Below are 19,126 nucleotides of genomic sequence, written 5' to 3'. Positions count from 1 at the left end.
GTCCTTTTCGAAGAACCAAAAGGGACAGAAGAAGATGTGGTTCCGGAAATCGCAGCAGTCCCAACCTGCTCCGGATAACCAGTCCTTCCGTGGCAGAGGAGGACGGGGAGGTCGCCGTCCTAGAGGCAGGTGGGCTCCTAGCAACTTTGGGTCCAGAGAACCTTTCTCTGATAGGCCCACGCAGCAGCCCTGAAGGGTTGCCCGGCTGTCCGTCTCTGGAGGCAGTCGGGCGTTTTTCGAGGCACCTGACTTCTTGGGAGTCCATCACAACAGACCGTTGGGTGCTTCGTGTGATATCCAGAGGTTATACAATTCCCCTGTACAAGGTCCCCAGATCTCGCAGCCTCCCAGATGTTCCACCCGACCAGAGGGAGGCAGCAGCTATCGAAATTGGACAGCTGCTAGAAAAAAGAGCTATCCAGTGCGTCCCCCCAGATCAAACCGGGTCAGGGTTTTACTCCAGGTTCTTTTTAGTGCCAAAGAAAACGGGGGACTTAAGACCGATCTTAGATTTTTCCCTGCTGACCCTGTCAGTAACCAAGCAAAAGTTCCGGATGGTCACCCTTCAATCTATACTCCCCCTCTTGAGGGAGAACGACTGGATGTGCTCCATCGACCTCAAGGACGCGTACTACCACATTCGCATGGACAAACGGTCCAGGAGGTTTCTTCGCTTCCGGCTGGGAGCCAGTCATTATCAGTTCAGGGCCTTTCCCTTTGGTCTCACTTCAGCCCCCAGGGTGTTCACCAAGGTCTTAGCTGTTGTAGCGGCCCACCTGAGGCTCCAGGGATTACAGGTCTTTCCGTACCTGGACGACTGGCTCCTGACAGCATCATCAAGGCATCTTCTGTGCTCAGCCAGGGACTACTTTCTTCGACTAGCCCCAAGGTTGGGCATCACTGTCAACTGGGAGAAATCTTTGCTGCACCCCACACAAGTTATAGATTTCATAGGAGGAAGGCTAAACACCAGGTCAATGCGAGCCTTCCTCACTCCAGACAGAATTGCCAACCTGAAGTGTCATGTAGCAGCGGTCCTGCAACCATTTCCGACTGCAGCTTCGGTCCTGAGGGCCCTAGGTTCGATGGCGGCAGCTATCCCGCTTCTTATTCATGCACGCCACGCATGCGGGTTCTTCAATGGACCCTTCAGGTTCAGTGGTCCCCTCTCAGTTCCCCTCTCAACTCTCCGATAGCGGTCAGCAGAGCGTGCAAGGATTCCCTTCTTTGGTGGCTTCTGTCTCCGGAGCCCCTGACAGGGAGACCTTTTTGTGCTGCTTTTCCCCGAGCCACAGTGACCACGGACGCTTCCTGCCTCGGGTGGGGGGGGCATTCTGCGGGAAAGATTGTCCAAGGCACGTGGAACCCCACAGAGGCGTCGTTGCATATAAATGTCCTGGAAATGAGGGCGGTGCTCCTAGCGTTGCAAGCACTTCACCACGTTCTTCCTTCAGGGACTATTGCGATTCAGACAGACAACATGTCGGTAGTCTGGTACATCAACAAACAGGGAGGAACCAGGTCCTATCCCCTTTGTCGAGAGGCCATGAGAGTCTGGGAATGGGCAATTTCCACCAAACGCTTTCTGGTAGCAACGCACATTCCGGGAAAATCCAACATCCTTGCGGACAAACTCAGTCGCACCATTCTGTCACCTCACGAGTGGTCTCTCAATCCTCAGGTAGCGAAGAAGATCTTTGCCGTTTGGGAGCAACCCTGTTGCGATCTTTTTGCCTCTCCCTCAAACGCCAAATGCGACAATTTCTTCGCTCTGCTTCCCCCACCAGGGGAATTCCCGAGAGATGCTCTGGTGCATGCTTGGCCTCCCGGTCTCCTTTATGCCTACCCTCCACTACCTCTGATGCAGAGGCTTCTGCAGAAAGCCAACAGTTTGGGGAGCAGAATGATTCTCATTGTCCCGTTCTGGCCTCGTCAACCCTGGTTCCCCTTTGTATGGTCTCACAAAATCAATCCACCCTGGATTCTGGATCCGATTCCGGATCTCATCTCCCACCCTCTGGGAATTTCGGTTCCCAATCTACACACCCTGAAATTGACAGCTTGACTGCTCCAGTTCCATCCTTGATTAGGACTCCCGGTATCTCGTCACCGGTCAAGGCCATTTTAGTGGCAGCTCATAAACCTTCCACCAGGCAGGTTTATCGGAGTAAATGGAAGAGATTCTCCATTTGGGCGGTTCAGAGAACTTTGGATCCTTTCTCAGCACCTATGTCAGCAGTGCTGGATTTTTTAACAGATCTCTTTCATCAAGGGGCAAGTTCTTCCACGATTAAGGTACAATTGGCAGCCATCTCGCATTATCACACTGGTCATGAGACAGCTCTCCTCATGACGGCTAAATTGTGCAAAACCTTTCTCAAAGGGATTTTTTTATTGAGGCCTCCAGTCAAGGAGATTGTACCACCTTGGGATCTATCCTTAGTTCTGCAAGCCCTTACTGCTCCTCCCTTCGAGCCTGCAGCTTCTACAGATCTAAAGTACCTTTCCTGGAAGACTGCCTTCTTAGTAGCTATCACTTCAGCCAGAAGAGTGTCTGAACTTCAGGCTCTATCGTCAAGCCTTACCTTTCTTTCTTTCCAGATAGGGTGTGCCTCAGGACCAATCCATCTTTTCTTCCGAAGGTCTCTTCAGAATCTAATATCAACCAGTCAATCAATTTACCTGTGTTTTTTCCCAAGTACTCAAACAAAGGAGAATACAAATTACATTCTTTGGATGTTCATAGACAATTACGATTTTATATTCACAGAACAGCTGGTCACAGGCAATCAGATCAGCTGTTCGTCTCCTTTGCTAAATTTGCTTTGGGTAAAGCAGTGTCACACTATCTAGGTGGATTGCTAATTGTATTCTGCAGGCTTATGACACTTCAGGTAGACCTGCTCCTCAGAGGGTTACGGCTCATTCTACTAGGGCAGTCTCCACGTCAGCCGCCTTTAAGTCCCGTGTGTCATTGGATGATATCTGCGCGGCAGCTACTTGGGCCTCGCCTCATACCTTTATTTCTCATTATAAAGTGGATGTTATTTCCAGAGGAAGAGCATCCTTTGGCTCAGCGGTGCTCCGGAACATCCTTCCATGACGGCCGCCCAAGATTCAGGTAGCTGGGGACTCTGTCCCACAGGTTGCAGACAAATGAAGTCTGCCTACTTCAGATTTAGAAGTTATGTACTCACCATAACGTTCCATCTGAGTAGGTGACTTCATTTGGATGCAACCATCCCCCCCTCCATCCCCCTGACCTTTATAGAGCGAGTATTATGCTTTTTTTTTTTTCATGTACTGTAGTCAGTATTATTTAGGCAAACTCAATCTGAGGTCAGTCAGGGCTTGGCAAGGGGTTATGGGTAAGAGGGAGGAGCTAGGAGCTCGGAGCCTAAAGCTTTTGAAATGCCGGCTCGGATCTGAGGTCGGATCCGATACCCACAGGTTGCATCCAAATGAAGTCACCTACTCAGATGGAACGTTATGGTGAGTACATAACTTCTAATTATAGGAGTACAGCTACCAGCTACAGATTGTAGCAATATTGAAACTAATTAAGCAAACCATGTGATGTAATAGGAAGTTATAATTAGAAGGATTGTAGGAGAAAGCAGTTAGTCTGAAGAAGTCTTCACATTGTGAAGACGAAAAGCGCTTAACAGGATTTCTTTGTCTTATTTGTTTTAACAGTTGGTTTCGCTTCACATTTATTTACTTAATAAACAGCTCGTTGTTTTTACCAAGTGGATGAGCTGTTATTACAACAGAAGCGACAATACAACAATTTTAAGTGAAGAGGTGGAACGTGTGCTTTCCGCAGCTGTTCGTTTGTTGGATGGCTTGTTACCACTTGTTGGCATGTATTGCAGTTAACACTGTCTCACAGTAAAATGTTCTCCGCTTCGATTCTCATCTGGGGTGCCTTCTTTGTGGAGTCTGCATGTCCTCTCTGCGTTCATGTGGGTTTCCTCCTGGTGCTCCACTTTCCTCCCTTATTCCAAAGACATGCAGTTGGTGGATTGGAGACACTAAATTGGCCCAAGTTGTGTTTGTGCATGTGTGTGTGGTGCACTCCCTGAGGAGGGTTGGGTCTCGGGCTAGCAACCCGACCCCGTGAAACCTGTACCTGCTACCGAAACGAGTGCTGAAGGGTGCTTGTTGCCCGATGCACTGTATAGCACAGGAGCGAATCCAGGATCCAAGAGTACCTTGTCATATTTGAAGTTAAGCAGGAGCAGATTCAGAGAAGCCATGTACATGAAGATCATTACTCAGTGTGCTCTAAAGTGGTTAAGTTATCACGTGTTAAGTGTGTAATTGCATTGAAGCTCTCAAGAGAAGCCCTAACTGATGTTCTCATATCAGATTATGATTCACACTTTGAGTATGAACTTCGAAATTTGAACAGTGATAGGAAAACTAAAAGTTCATGATGTCCACAAATGACCAGATAGAGAGAATTAGAGTCCATAAAGAACCTGATTGGGGGGACGAGTGCTGATAATAATTGCAGAGGTTATCTTTTTGCAGTTTTGGGCTTTGGAGTTTCACCATTGTAATTTATCTTCCTTGTACCGGTTGCTTATGGGAAGTAGTTTAAATAAATAGCAACATTTCCAACTTTACTAATGATAGAAAATTAAGGAAGGATCAAAGGGGTGTTGAGAAAAAAAATAACAGATGCAGAAATATTGCTAAGGTGAATAATCCAGAAGACTGACAGAATTCCATGCAGGAAATTGAGTAAGAATCTAGTATCCTGACAAGAAAAAAGTGCATCCAAACCAAAGTAAAAACGTCACACACACAAACCATTCTGTTAAATTTTCAAGAAAGACCAAGCCTAGCAAGAGTCTTCACCGTGTAATACCATAAACCTCCTGTAGTAAAAGCCCTTGGGCAGACCTCTCAACCTTGTAGTTCAAGAAATCTGCACAAAGGCAAAATAAGGGGTGGGAATAAAAGCCCAAAACGAGCTTTTTTTTAAAATACTGCTCTTATAAACTGAGAAATGTAATAGAATAACAGAATTTGCATTAGCGTGAATTTTCTGAAAGGTATGGAGTCTGAAACTCAAATATTTGTCAATATGTTGCGACTTCAACTCAGTGATTAGCCAGAAAACCACAAATTTTAAGAGAAACAAATCAAAAGTATGAGCCAAAGATGAGGGGTCTTTCTGTGAAACTCTGGACAGTTAAGAGGTATGTCATGGGACGTAAGCAAATAACCCCTTAAGGATGCAAGTTTTTCAGCTAAGAAGAAAGTGAAGACATCTGTTTAAACGTTAGAATGTCTAATCCAGAGAGTCATATATCAGCTGAGAAAACATGGAGTAACCAAGGCTTTTTTTTTAACTTTCAGTGTACATCAGTATTATGAGAAAGTAGTCTTGCATGACAGAGTGGTTTCTTTTTTTGCCTTCCTCTGTATCCATTCAGACAGAACCACTCCAAAAGGAAAATGAGAAATCCAAAGTTTTTAGTTATGTTAGTAATCTCAAAAGTGCAATGCACTGAGCAGGTTGTGCACAGTTACCTTCACTGAGGCTGAAGATACAGCAAACCTACTGGCCGATAAAAGTAGCTGTAACTTTACCTCTGTCCTCCTCTATCTGTCCCTCAAGAGGTACTTGAAACTGGCTTGCTTCCGGATGTCACCCAAGACCAAGCCCTAAAAGTGCTATCAAAAGCTAAAAGTACTGCATCGTTGGGTCCTGGCAGTATCACTGAATGCATCTCAAATAGCATGAAACATGATTTAACCACAAGTCTTAACAACACTGTTCAGTCTTAGCCTCCATAAAGGTTTTGTACCAAGCAAATGGAGAACATCTACAGTCATTCCCCTGCATAAGGGGGGGCCTTCCACTGACCCATAAGTCTTGCCAGCTTCATATTCATAGCCATGGAAAGACTTATCATGTAACTAATCACTGAAGACGTAGGGAACCTCCAAACACTGGCCCAATCTCAGTTTGGATTCGTCAAGGGAAGGTCATGCTTACTCATCTTGGTGGATTTTATTGAAAAGGTCACCAGAGTAATAGATGAAGATGAAACATACACACCACATACCTCGACCTGGTCAAAGCTTTTGACACAATTCCCCATTCAAGCATAGTAGAACAGCTAAGTAACACTGGGAATAAACCTTTGTCACCCGTTGGATTGTCAGCTACCTCGCAGATAGGACGCAGGAAATCCATATGGGAGAAGTTACCTCCACAAAGACACCAGTCGCCAATGGAGTCCACCAGGGTTCTATGCTGAGGCCTCTCCTGTTTGGTGTCTACTTTAATGAAGTAAAAACCAATACCAAAGGGCTCTCGCTAACTAAGTTTGCAGATGACTACAAACTAGGAGCAGTCATTGAATTCCCAAATGATTTAGCCATCCTGCAAGAAGGTTTCTCCCAAATAAATAACTGGTGCCAAAATCATGGCCTGCATCTGCATACCAAAAATGCATTAATGTATCCTTTGAGAAGTCATCTACCCCAGGGAAACTACCACATTGACAAAATACCCCTAAGAGTTGACCCAGTTTTTCAGGATTTTAGAACTTACTTGGACAATGACTTAACTTTTGACCAACATGTGCCCATTGTTGTAAGAAAGTGCTTCTGTATTATATTGTATAGCTTATAAACAAAGGAATTGTGTTCATATCTAGGGATGTCATTGTTCCCCTTTACTCAGCCCTCATTAGACCAGTTTTAGAATATAATGCCCCTTTTGGCATGCATTTCTCCAGACACATGCAACGACTGTAATGCTAACAGAGATACCATACTAAAAAGGAAACAAGACCTAAACATGTCCTATATGGACTGACTCAAAGCCCTAACACTATACTCTGTATCCTGCAGACTGCTAAGAGGTGACCTGTGTCTGACATGCAAAGCATTCTCCAACCCAATACTGATGGATTTACTGCACATCAGCAAGACAAATGGCATCAGAAATACTCTATCTAGGGATCTAAACCTGTTCTGCAACGTCAAGATTTGTTTTTGATGGACAGGTATATTTTGCAGAGGATGCTGCTGCTCTGGAACAGACTCCCCATCCACATAAAACAAAGTTCATCACTGTACATATTCAAGCATGACTTGGAGCTGTTGATGGGAAATAGAAAATTTACCCCAGGACTGCCCCCCTGTACTACTGATAGACAGAGGCAGTTCCTAAGTGCTACATCCCATGCATGGGTCCCCTCAAATTATCTATGGTATGATCCCAGTTATTTTCCTTAGAAGTAATGTAGTTATTAGCCAGGGGATGGTAAGGCAAATGTCTAACCCAATGGCATAGGTTAATTAGAGCACAAAATGGAAATTGACTATGCTTAAAATGGCCTACAAGGGCAGTTAGCCTAGTACTTGCCTATGAACCTATAAAGAGAATGGTCTTATTCTGAATTTGGAAGGCCATTGGAAAAGCAGATATGTGGACAGTTTAAGAACTGATAATTATTCTAAACACTGAAACAGTGCATTTATTAAAATACTTATTGAATGTGAGTAGAGTTTTATTTGATTGCAAGAAGCCCTTGTAATGCTTATTGTAGATTTAAAACTGTCAGTTTACAGTAATGCATGATACTTCTGAGAATATTTTCTGTAACTAGAAAAAGGGGTGCTATAGTAAAGAGGATATTTATGTCAAAATGTTATGTTGCTCAGAAAGGAAATTCATATTCTAGGTGATAGTCGCATTAAAGGCCTCATGGAGGCAAGTGACACGTCCAAGTTGTCACAGTTTTTATTGAGCATCTTGACAGGCATTAAAAATGTTGTATAAAGCAAGTAGTGGAGTTGTGTGTAAAGCAGTTATCGTTAACAGTAGGTCTTTGAGGAGATGTAACTATAACACCAAAGCGGTAGCTTTTATTACATATTAGCCTTTTGGAAGGAGTAGTCTAGAAGTATGTCACATTTTGTACTTACTGTCCACAGTGGATGCAGCAACACCTTTTGCATTTCCACCATATGCTGTGTTCTGTTGCTGCTTTCACTGTTGGACATGTTACAGGTGTTTGTACTGTACTAACATTTGAACAAATTTGTTTTCTCCATGCTTTCGATTTTTATATGATAGATATCTTTTCCACCAATTGTTTCAATATTATTGTGCATTTGTTATTACGGTTGAGATGATGTTTGATATCTTTTAATGACCTGTTTTTAAGTCTACAAGTAGATTTTCATTTGCAAGGTGACCATACTTATTTTTTCCCTTTATTCACAGATCTGATTTTGAATTATGGGCAGAAAAGTAATAGGCATTTGTTTACCCAGCTCTACTTAATTTATGTATTTGGAAGATGCTAAAGCTCTTTAAAATTCATCACAAAATATACGGAATCCTTTCCAAAATGGGTTAATGTATGGTACGCTCATGTTTTAAAGACGAATATAAATCCTAAATCCATACCATTTATAGATGGATCTAACCCAAAAGATATAAAACTTCATGCCTCCATTAAGCACAAAATCAAAACCTTTCAATCGCTTCTGTCAGACCTACAACTAAAAAGCGCTTTAACCCTATTACAGCCAATACACTTGAACCCAAATTTAAAAATAGGAAATGAAATGATCAACCTAGATCAATATCCACAAATCAAAGATCTTACAGTCTGGGATTTATATAGACTTAAAAACAGGTCATTAAAAGATATCAAACATCATCTCAACCGTAATAACAAATGCACAATAATATTGAAACAATTGGTGGAAAAGATATCTATCTTCAGAGACATCCCACAAGAAATAGAAAATGTAATAAACACACAGGCCTTAGTCAAGTTCTTAAAACTTCCAAAAAAAATGCTGTCAGCTACATAAAAGTAAAGCACCTTTGTAAAATACCAGTCCACCTTTACATCTGCTCAATACTGGAAAGACAAGAATCCAGAAATAACTAATGCTCAGCTCTCACAAGCATGGGTTAATACACTCTCTCTACATGAAATTGACTTACGCCCAGTTAATGGTCAACAATCATGTCTATTACACGCCAGAACGACTAAATAAGTTTTTTTCCTGAATAACTCACCTTTCTGCTCCTTTTGTCCATCAAAAATAGCAGACTTATTACATATCCTCTGGTACTGCAAATTTGCACATAACTTCTGGGACTCATTAAGAATTAAACTTGACAAAATGGGTTATGGGAAAACTACATTATCCTGGGAATTTGCGATTTTACATGTTAACTCACTTCACGTGTACCCACATCAGATTTAAGAATTCTGATCCCCATATTTGAACTAGTCAAATTATATATTACTCAAAACTGGATAGACCGATCTAAATTAATCTGGGGGAGAATTTACGAATATGGCCCACACTTGCATAATCTCACACAAACTCATGATTAATGATAAAAAGAAATGAATACAATTCCTAAAAATATGGAAAAATATCTTAGACCACATATTACCCACATTATTTGGTATGGAAGACCCTTTTTCTAATAACTTTGAAATAAAATCTCTAAGCAGCATAATTTATTGTAAAATAACATGATTAGTAAAAGTTTATCTCTCAACTATTAGTAGCACTATTTGTACAGTTGTAAATAGTTGAGTTCAAAGGTTTAATTTACTACTTATATTATCTGCAGGTCACCTTTTGTTTCCTAATATTATGTCTATATTACCTCAGTTTATTTAGATAAATGTCTTATTGTGTTGGCTAATGTCATTTACTGTCGAGTAGATAACCAGTTCTTTTTTCTTCTGTCATGACAGGATGATAAAGGCATTAAATGTCTGTATAATGTTTTTCATTTTCTTTCATTGTATACAGTTTTTTTGTCATTGTTGTTAACATTTAAATCTGAAAATGCAGTAAAATATAAGTTGGGAAAAAAAAAAGCTCTTTAAAATTCTTTGCCAGAAGAAAGCCTTTGTTCTTCCATATTTACTTATGTATTGGTTCTGTTTATGTACTTGCTTTTTTCTAGAGTCCCTACTGAACAGTTAGGGAACTATTTATCAGCATGTCCAGAATTTTATATAGCTAGCTAGCTAGAGGTGTGTGTGTATTATTTTTATATAGCTAGCTAGATATAGGTGTGTGTGTGTGTGTGTGTGTGTGTGTGTGTGTGTGTGTGTGTGTGTGTGTGTGTGTGTGTGTGTGTGTGTGTGTGCGCGCGCGTTTAATGACCATCAAGTCACAACTGGGTTTTTTTTCTTGTTTTAAAGATTATATACACTGCGGTGGTTACTTGTGTTTAAATTATTTTGCATTCATAAACTAGAAACACCATTTCCCTGTGGGGAATGCAGGCTCAGAGAAGTAAAAAGAATAAGGAGTAATGTGGGTGGTCTGCCTCACAATACTTGCTTTGTTTTCTTAGTTCAATGTGAGGTCATTGTTAGTTTCTTGCTAGAAAATACTTCACTGCCGAGATGAGATTTTGGGCAGAGAAATGGGATTCAGAAGGTGGGAAAACTCAGATATAATGGCCTGTTGTTATGGTAAATGCCTAACACACAACTGTAGTGTAAAAAGACCTTCCACCATAGATGTTTATTATTCTCCAGCCATTCCTCTCTTTGTGGAGTATTTGTCCATTCAGCTTCTGGAGATGGATTTTTTTGTGAATGAACTAAATGTATATACTTTTCGTATTTGTATGTTTTTTTTTATTTTTATTTTTTTTTCAGGTTACAATTAGTACATGGAGGTTAAACTGGGACTGGCTACATCCTTCTGCACATTACATGATATAGCAGTGTGTGTCAGCCACAGATCCATGTCTCTCAGGGCATGTCATAATAGACTAAATTTATTTATTTTTGTTAACTTGGATTGTTTAGTTTAGCAACACGGCTCATTTTAAGAGGAGGGCTGCAGAGGAAAACTCCATGAAAAGTGCACATTTCATTGTTAATTACTTACTGAAATATAAATAGGAGACAGGGTCTTAACATATTTCCTTATTTAAAATTTACAAAATAGATCTGTAGTAAATATTGTAGTGCTTAGAATGCGTGCCTTAGCTGTTCAGATAACAGTGTAGAATGCGTCGGCCTTCTTAGTCAGTTAATTTATAGTAGTAGCTAGAGTAAAATGAGAGGTGAAATAAAAAAAATAAAAGAATAGTTAATAATTAGGCAAGGAGGTATTAGTGTGTGCCTTGGCGGTAGTATGCATCAGGAAACGTATTTTGATGAACTGGGGATTTAAAAAGAGGAAATCTCAGCAGTTACCTACTGCAGAAGCACTCCTTTTAAATCTGTTGGTATAAGGAGTGTGTACTTTTTGTCAGATATATAAACAGGTCTGAAAGGTGGTCTTCGAATACCATCCTGTGTCATACCCTCCATTAAGAATTACTTTTCTGACTATGTATACACAAATCTTTTTTTTTACCAGCTAGTTGTGTTTCTGTGACCTGCTCAAACATTTCCTAAATGTTGTGTTTTTAGTACATTCAGACTGAAGTTGTTCAGCATTTTACTTTGGCAGGTAATATATATGTTATGTATTTCTGTGTATGCATGTGTGTCTTGCTTGGGTGGAGTTTACAATACCACATAACGACACTCATTTAAGCTCTCATAAATCTTTGGTTTGGCCTCTCAGCCTGACCTTAATGACTTTTTGATGCTCTATTTGTCCTTTTGTTCTCTCCAGTCTGTTTGGAGTCAGTGTTTTGAATCAAGTGGAACAGAGAGGCCTCTGCCAGCATTAGGGATTTGCCTCACATAGCCCAGATCTTTTTACTGGCATTGGAGCAGCAAGAGCCAGCAAGAAAAAAGGTATTACCCACTGCTGGATCAGGATTATCTGAATGTACCCACAGTCATCCTCATTTTGGATGCTAGTATGGTGGTGTGCCCTGCTGTGCTGGGTTTGATACAGAAGCTTGCTTCTGCACATCTGTAATGCTGTGGGCACTCATTGGCCAGGTTCACATTCTCCTTGTTCCTGTGCATTGAGCAGTGCTTTCTAGTATTCAGCTAGATAATGATCCATTGCAAAAGCAAGTGGGCAATTCATCGTTAGCCATTTCGGCCAGTCCCTTCCTGTATGGCTTTTCCAGCACCTGTGTTGCTCATTAAAACTGGATTGACCAAGGCCAAATTCTGGGCTTTATCCCTTTGTGTTACAGAGCTGAGTGAAGCATATAAAATGAGAAAATTGTATAAGAACTTTAGTGTAGTAGTGTTCATAAAGAAACAGCCCACTTCTAAACATTTGTCCTGTTTGACAGTACCATTTAGTTAAAGGGTATTTGTTGAAGCTGACTAAATTTGGTGAGCAGCACAATAAAAATTTCACTGTCATTTTTTTCCAGGTGACACCCCATTTTATGCAGATTCATTGGTTGGAACATACAGCAAAATAATGAACCATACGAATTCCCTTACATTTCCAGATGATTTAGAAATCTCAAGAGATGCAAAAAATTTGATATGTGCCTTTCTAACTTCAAGGTATATATATATATATATATTATCTTTGTCATGTTCTAAACTGAGAGTTTTATCAAGCATTTTTAACTGTTTATTGGTACTTTGCATTTTTCTAATGAAGCATTTGCCACTTGATATACATTTCTGTGGTGTTACGTACATATTCATACGTTCGATTTTGTTCACAAGTAGCTCAGCATTTGCTAGTCGGAAGACTGTATGCATATGACTGGTGCTTTCATTTTATAGTATTTCTGAAAGAAAGTTCCAGTCAATGTAGAATCTTTTCTGAGTAATACCATACACCGCTGGTAATGGAGGTCCATGAGATATATGAAGATGACCCCTTAAGGACACAAGTCTTTAAGCTGTATGGTTTCTGAATGCCATGACTATGCTTTTTAAGTCTTTGTAGGTATATTCTGGCCAATAAAGCCAAACTTCACTAGCTGTAGATATGCATGTTTGAGCCTTTTTATCGACCTCATCAGTGCAGCGTAAGTGAGGGGTTGTTTGAATATACTGGAGTTTGACTTTATTGGCTTTAATGGTACTGTAGAATTTGTTTTTTTTATTTTGATTGGGTATGCACTGGCTAGTTTAAACTGTCTACCTTTGTTTCTAGATTGTAAATAATGGGTGCTGTCTTGTGATTTGATTGTTTATTTTGTAGTTATAATTTATTCCTTTTTGCAAGTCCTGTTGCTACATTTTCTGACTTTAGAGGTTAGGCCATTACTGCTGCACCATGTGTGTGCTTTTTTTTTGATACACCTAAAAATAATTATGTTATCTAGTTTGCACCCCCCAAAAAGACATCTTTTACTTCCCCAAACATTTTTGATTCTTTCTTAAAAGACTAAAACGTATAGTAATTTGTTAATTCAGGTAACTCTCTTAAATCCTCCAAGGTGTGTATGGTCTAGCTTGAAATAAAAATAATCACAGGTGGTATTGTTCCCGACTTCTGCTCTTCAGATGTCTGGGATGCCTAATTGATGACTCCGTCTCACTAAGGCAGGAAATCAAAACTGTTACGTCATGCCTGGTAAACTTACAAGGGTCTTTGTTACCCGATTTTCAGTGCCCATACTAAACTTGTCTCCTCACTAATTTATTATATCCTATTTTATGGCTGTATCACCTATGCAGGATTCTCTAGCCATCTTAAAACCTATACTGGAAAAATATACCATAAAACTGCTACATCTGCATTTGGATCTAGCCTAAAAATATATTACAACACACTCTTTAGTACATTAAAGTGATCCTCCTTCAAAAGCAATCTAAACTGTTGTCTTCTAAATAGTGCCCACATTTTCCTCTGTCATGCAAAAAGAACAAAAACAATAAAACACTAATATTGAGAAACTATAGATCACATCACAATGTCCTAAAAAATGCACTGTTCTGGAATTCAATTGCTCATACCTGGAACATGATTCCTTCAAACATTTCAGAACTGAGAGCAATCAGTTCCTTCAAAAAAGCATTTACAAATTCTTTACAAATGTTGCACAGTGTAACTGCTGTAAGTTACTTTTTGACGGTATTTACAGGAAAAATTACATATTTGTTTCAACAGAGGAGTACACCTTATTTTTTTTATACTTTACTAAGGCATGTTTCCAAATACTTTTGAGCATGCATGGATTCCAGCTGGGTAGTCACAGGATATTTTCTCTTAGCCAGACACCCACTGTGTGCAGGATGTCAGTTAATGGATTGGCCTTTAGTAATGTACAGCAAAAGGAGGAGAAATCTGCAGTAGCCAGTCATTTCTACACCAGCAACATGCAGGTTCTCCTTAGGGTTGCACAGCTGAGGGGAAAACAGAGGACTGCATGGAGAACGACAGCTGTGGTGAGGAAATGTCTCACAGTAATCCAGTATATTACCCAGTGGTCTATACAACAGTGACCTGTCTGCCTACATCCTGCTGCTCCGTGCATAGGGTGTGACTGTCCCTGTAAGCTGATAGCCACCAGCACACCCTTCACCCTCACAAACTGCAGAGTGCTTCTGTGCAGATGTAGTACTTGCACTGATGTGCTGTAGTATGTGTTCCAGACTCCTGTGTAGCTAATTGCTGTGGTCAGTGATGTTGGGCAGTTCTCCTAGTTGCTATGACCATTGCTGGCCATGTTTCCCTCATTGTAGAATTTTAATGTCATGCTGTGTGCGTGTTCAGTGTACTTTCTCCTTTGCCTCCGTATTTATTTCCACTATGGGCGTCGTATCTTGGCAGGCTACAGCCTTCAACCACACATCCTTGAGGGAAACTGTTCCTTGACTGCCTAGCTGAAGTGTAGTATATGTATGTGTGTGTGTGTGAGAATACACACACTGCAAGAAAGGTTTCACCGAGTCAGTAACATTGACCACAAAATGCCAACAATGCAAATGTTGACAGTCACTATGCTTGAGTGAGGAAAATCCTTGCTGCATGCAAATGATATTTAAAAAAAAAAAGAAAAAACAATGTTTTTTGCATGAGGAAGCCCCCCACACCCCTTTCTATTTATGTATACCAACTCTGAGATCACACAAACCCTGGACAAGGGACATATTCCTCAACACCAGAGATTGTAAATATCGCACACCTATCGATCATTCGCTCTGTTGACCAAAATGTGTTGACCAAACAGATGTTAACATTCAGGAGTTTCAACCAAAGTAATCACAGTCACGCACAAGATTTCTTACTAATCCGTGTTTCTTATCACAGTATGTATTTGCTGTTTTTGATTCACAAACCTTGTATGTTTCAGATCAGTCACGATAGTTAATTTACTGGTGTAGGCTCTATAACTCTTGCATTTTGTGTGTGTGTTAATTAAACTCTATGAATATTATATAGTCATCAAACTACTTTACTGTACGTTTAACTTTTCTGCCCAGTTCTTCACTGAAAGTCTGCAACAGATCTAGTTGGACAATGTGGTAAAAAAATCAATACATTAAAATTAAATTAAAATGATGTATAGCTCCCTTATTGTTCCAAAGCTAAGCTCTCCACCAGCAAACCTCTTAGTTTCTCTTGACCACACTTCATGCCTTTGCTTACACCTCACAGTTTGCATTGTTATTCATGTTCATTGTGACTTCCTTAAAAGTAGCAACAGTTGCGGAGTTCAAAGTGAATGTGGAGGGGTGCAGGGAGCAGCTGAATGGGTGGGGCTATGTCACAGCAGAGTCAACTTTTGAGTGTGGTTACAGTTTTAAGTAAATAACTTGTCATGTGCAGTTGCGCAAGCTGAGCAGTCTTCCTCTTCAGGGTTGGTACATTGCAGACATAGGAGGCAATTGAATAGCTTCCATTATAATATTTTATGGGACAGATACAATTTGAAAGTTAAAATAAGGCAGACAGAAGAGGAGTACAGCAGTTAAAGTTACGGAATTTTTCAATATGTATTATCTAGACTCTGAATTTGCAAACTGTACTTAATAATTTTCTGTAATTTATTTATTACAGCATGTTGTTGCTAATCACTGTCAAAGGGACTCTGCTGTGATCTGGGTATTTCAATATTACAGCCATTCAGTCATTTTCATCTACATCAGTGTTAAACAATGAAACTGATGTGGGGAAGGGAATAGATGTGCTGGATATGTATGCAAATAAAGAATTAATAAAGGATGTCCTTCATTAACGATCACTACTGCATTAGCCTAAGCTGTATGGGTTATGTCCTGTTAAAGATGTAACAGCTGGCCAGCTTCCAAAGCTTTCAGGGCTCTTTCCGTACGCACAAACTGTTAGCTTAAGCTGAGCTGACTAAAAGTCAGGTTTGGGCTCTAAGCCCTTCAGAGCTTTCATGCCAGTTTAGAGTTGGAAGCTAAAGCTTTGAGAGGACAATGTTAGAAGTGTAACAGTAGAAGTCCCCACCCTGGCATTAAAAAAAAAAACATACAAGTATGTCACATGTACGGTAAGATTACTTGCATAACTGTGATATGGTCTTCGTCTGGATGTAACCCTTATAGCTTAGGCTACTCTAACAGTGATTATTTGAACATCTACTGTTATGGTAAGCTTACTTACAGAAGTGTACTTTCATCTGTAAATGCTGTATCATTAACAGCACCACCTATCAGTAACATGCCTCCCCATTGTGACCATAGTTGCCATAGTGGTTATGACTTTCACCCCTTTATGATTGAATGAATCCTCTTGTTTCTTTGACCCACCATCTTATTTGCCAGAAGCAATAGTAAAGTAGATAAGGATACAGTAGTGATGTATTGTCACACATTTCTCTGGTTGCAGAGACCTCTCATCGTCTTTTTGGTACACTGGTAGATGTGATCTTCTCTAATCAGTTTTCCAGTGCAGAGTGTCATGACATAACCCTCAGACATAGGTTGACAGACCGTGACCAGCTAGTGCATTACATATGCAAGTGTTCTTATGAAAACAACAAAGGGATCATGTCATCAGCACAGTAACATGTAACGTAGTGTTGTTGCCTTTTTCATGCTAAAACCAAGTATACAGTTGTATAATCATGCTATGTCACTTGGTTTCAGATGCAGAACAGTCGTCGGTCTTCCCTCAGTGAGAATGAGAGCTGTCCCACCATTGTTTTATTCCTCTACCACCCCTTCTGAATCCTTAGCCCATTTCAGAAAACAAGATGTTAACTCCACTGAAAGTTGTCCTGCCTCTGTAGGACAGCACTGACCTAGGCAAGAAACTGGCTATTTACCAAAAGACCAAATCTACCGTTTACAACCCATAGAGAAGAAATCATTGCTTTAAGAAAGAAACTAATATCTCTCCAGCTGTATTCATTGTTGCTGTTGGCAACATATATAACAAAAAACTCAAAAGTAGTGTGGCCGGAATAAGAAGTGCCCACAGTGAATTATTGCTGAATTGTAGAATAGCTGTGCTAATTATGCTGAAACTGTGAACTTTGATTGGCTAAAAGGCAAGAATTACTCTTGATGAAGCTTAAAATTGAGATAGAAAAGAAAGTAGTGGAACAGGTTAACAACTTCACGTGCCTAGGTGGAGTGGTTGAGGAAAGGAGAAATGAATGAGGGAGTCAAAGCTAGAATCAGAAGGGCTGCAGCCACATGGTACAGAGTATCCGGGGTAATTTGTGACAGAAGAATGCCAAAGAAACTACAAAGTAAGGTATACAAAACAGTGGTGTGATTAATACTTCTGAGTGGCACAGAAACCTGGGTATTGAAAGCATAGCAGCTGAGGAAAGTTGTAGAGCTTGAGACTTGTGGTAGTATACACACTGTGAGACAGAAGAAAAAATGATATCAGAGCAGAAGCCGAAGTAGCTTCAGTTGTAGAGAAGGTTAGAGAACTGTAAGTGTTTTGGGCACATGTACAAAAAAGCAGAATACAAAGTGTGTTTTACTCAGCAATTTGAAATTGTGTTTTATTGCCTTATAATAGCATAGGCTAGATTCATACCTGCTGAATCTAGACTGTTTGGTATCACTGTGCTCTTAAACCTGCCTTCTTACATTAGAAGGGCCTCCCTGCACCCTTGTGGCAAAAGTGTGTAGCTCAGGATCCATCTGAGATGGGGATTTCTGGAGAAAGGCTTTGTTTGAGGCTTTCCCATTGGTAGTTGCGTTAAAACAGTTTAAATTTGCCTGTATATAAGCCTCACATCTGTGTGGGTTTGTACTCATTTTACCTGAGCTGTTCAATGTTTGGCAACTTTAGCCAGAGGTCTGGAGTGCATCTACACTGAAATCCAAGGCATCCTATGAAGAAATCTGAAAAATAAGTGTACTTTATGCCAGCACTACACTTTAATTGAATTGCTGCTTCATTTTTGCTGTTTGTGACTTAAGTCCAGCTAGCCCACTTCCTTCCCAAATACCACATTCAGAAAAATCCTTCCACAATGGATGGGCAGTTTCCCATCATTTCTCCTTCCAGCTTGATTGATATGGGCATCTTGAGGCAGTATAACAATTCCTTTATGTATACTGACAGCCATTTACTCCTAAAACTAACACCAAAGCTGTTTGTGTATCCATCTTCATTAAAACCAAATACACTTAGAGACTGGTCAAACAGCATGACTCTCTCTAACTACTACATGCCCAATTAATTATTGGGAAAGTACCATTACCACATTATTGCTAGCTATAGATCCCCCCGCATGAACCAGGGTGTGCAGCACACCACCTACCTCAATTTATATAATCTCTCATCTTACAGCCCAGCACCATAGTCATGGGAGATTTCAGCTGACTTCCATAGACTGGGTGACATACATGAGCAAAAACACTCTTGCCCAGAGGTTCTTGGACTTTAACAAAAATGCTCTGTAACAGTTGGTCTGCAACACTACTAGGGGCTCTTATGTTCTGGACATAGCACTCACCAACCACCAACATGGGGGGGGGGGGTCATTGTACTTCCCTGGTTAGGTCAGACCACAAATCAGTCTCGTTTGAAGTAACTACTGGAATTGACACCCTCTCAGAAACAAAAATTGTAAAAAATAACTTCACCAAAGCTAACTACAGTCTACTAAGCAATGGTATATAAAGCTTCATAACACCCACAATCGCAGACATCAGTGATCACTATGCAGAAGTGTACACAAATGACCTATACAAACACTTAAGCGACTGTATAAACTCTGCTGTACGTGACCGGATCAAAACCAGGTCTTCTCATAAAAATAAACCACTTTGGT

At 40.4% G+C, this 19,126-nt stretch overlaps 1 protein-coding gene across 1 annotated transcript in view; it reads left to right on the top strand.

The window, feature by feature from the left end:
• Positions 1–19,126, top strand: part of ROCK1 (Rho associated coiled-coil containing protein kinase 1) — a 4,526,103-nt gene that overhangs the window by 1,615,836 nt on the left and 2,891,141 nt on the right. Inside the window, exon 8 of the mRNA XM_044065727.1 lies at positions 12,323–12,461. Coding sequence (XP_043921662.1) covers positions 12,323–12,461 — 139 coding nt within the window. The remainder of the gene's footprint in view (positions 1–12,322; positions 12,462–19,126) is intronic.

This window comes from Protopterus annectens, chromosome 3.part0 (genome assembly GCF_019279795.1).
Source record: "Protopterus annectens isolate FY-2018-M chromosome 3.part0, PAN1.0, whole genome shotgun sequence".
Taxonomy (NCBI): domain Eukaryota; kingdom Metazoa; phylum Chordata; order Ceratodontiformes; family Protopteridae; genus Protopterus; species Protopterus annectens.
The sequence above is the reverse complement of the archived record's forward strand: the minus strand, read 5'-3'. Positions and strand labels throughout refer to the sequence as shown.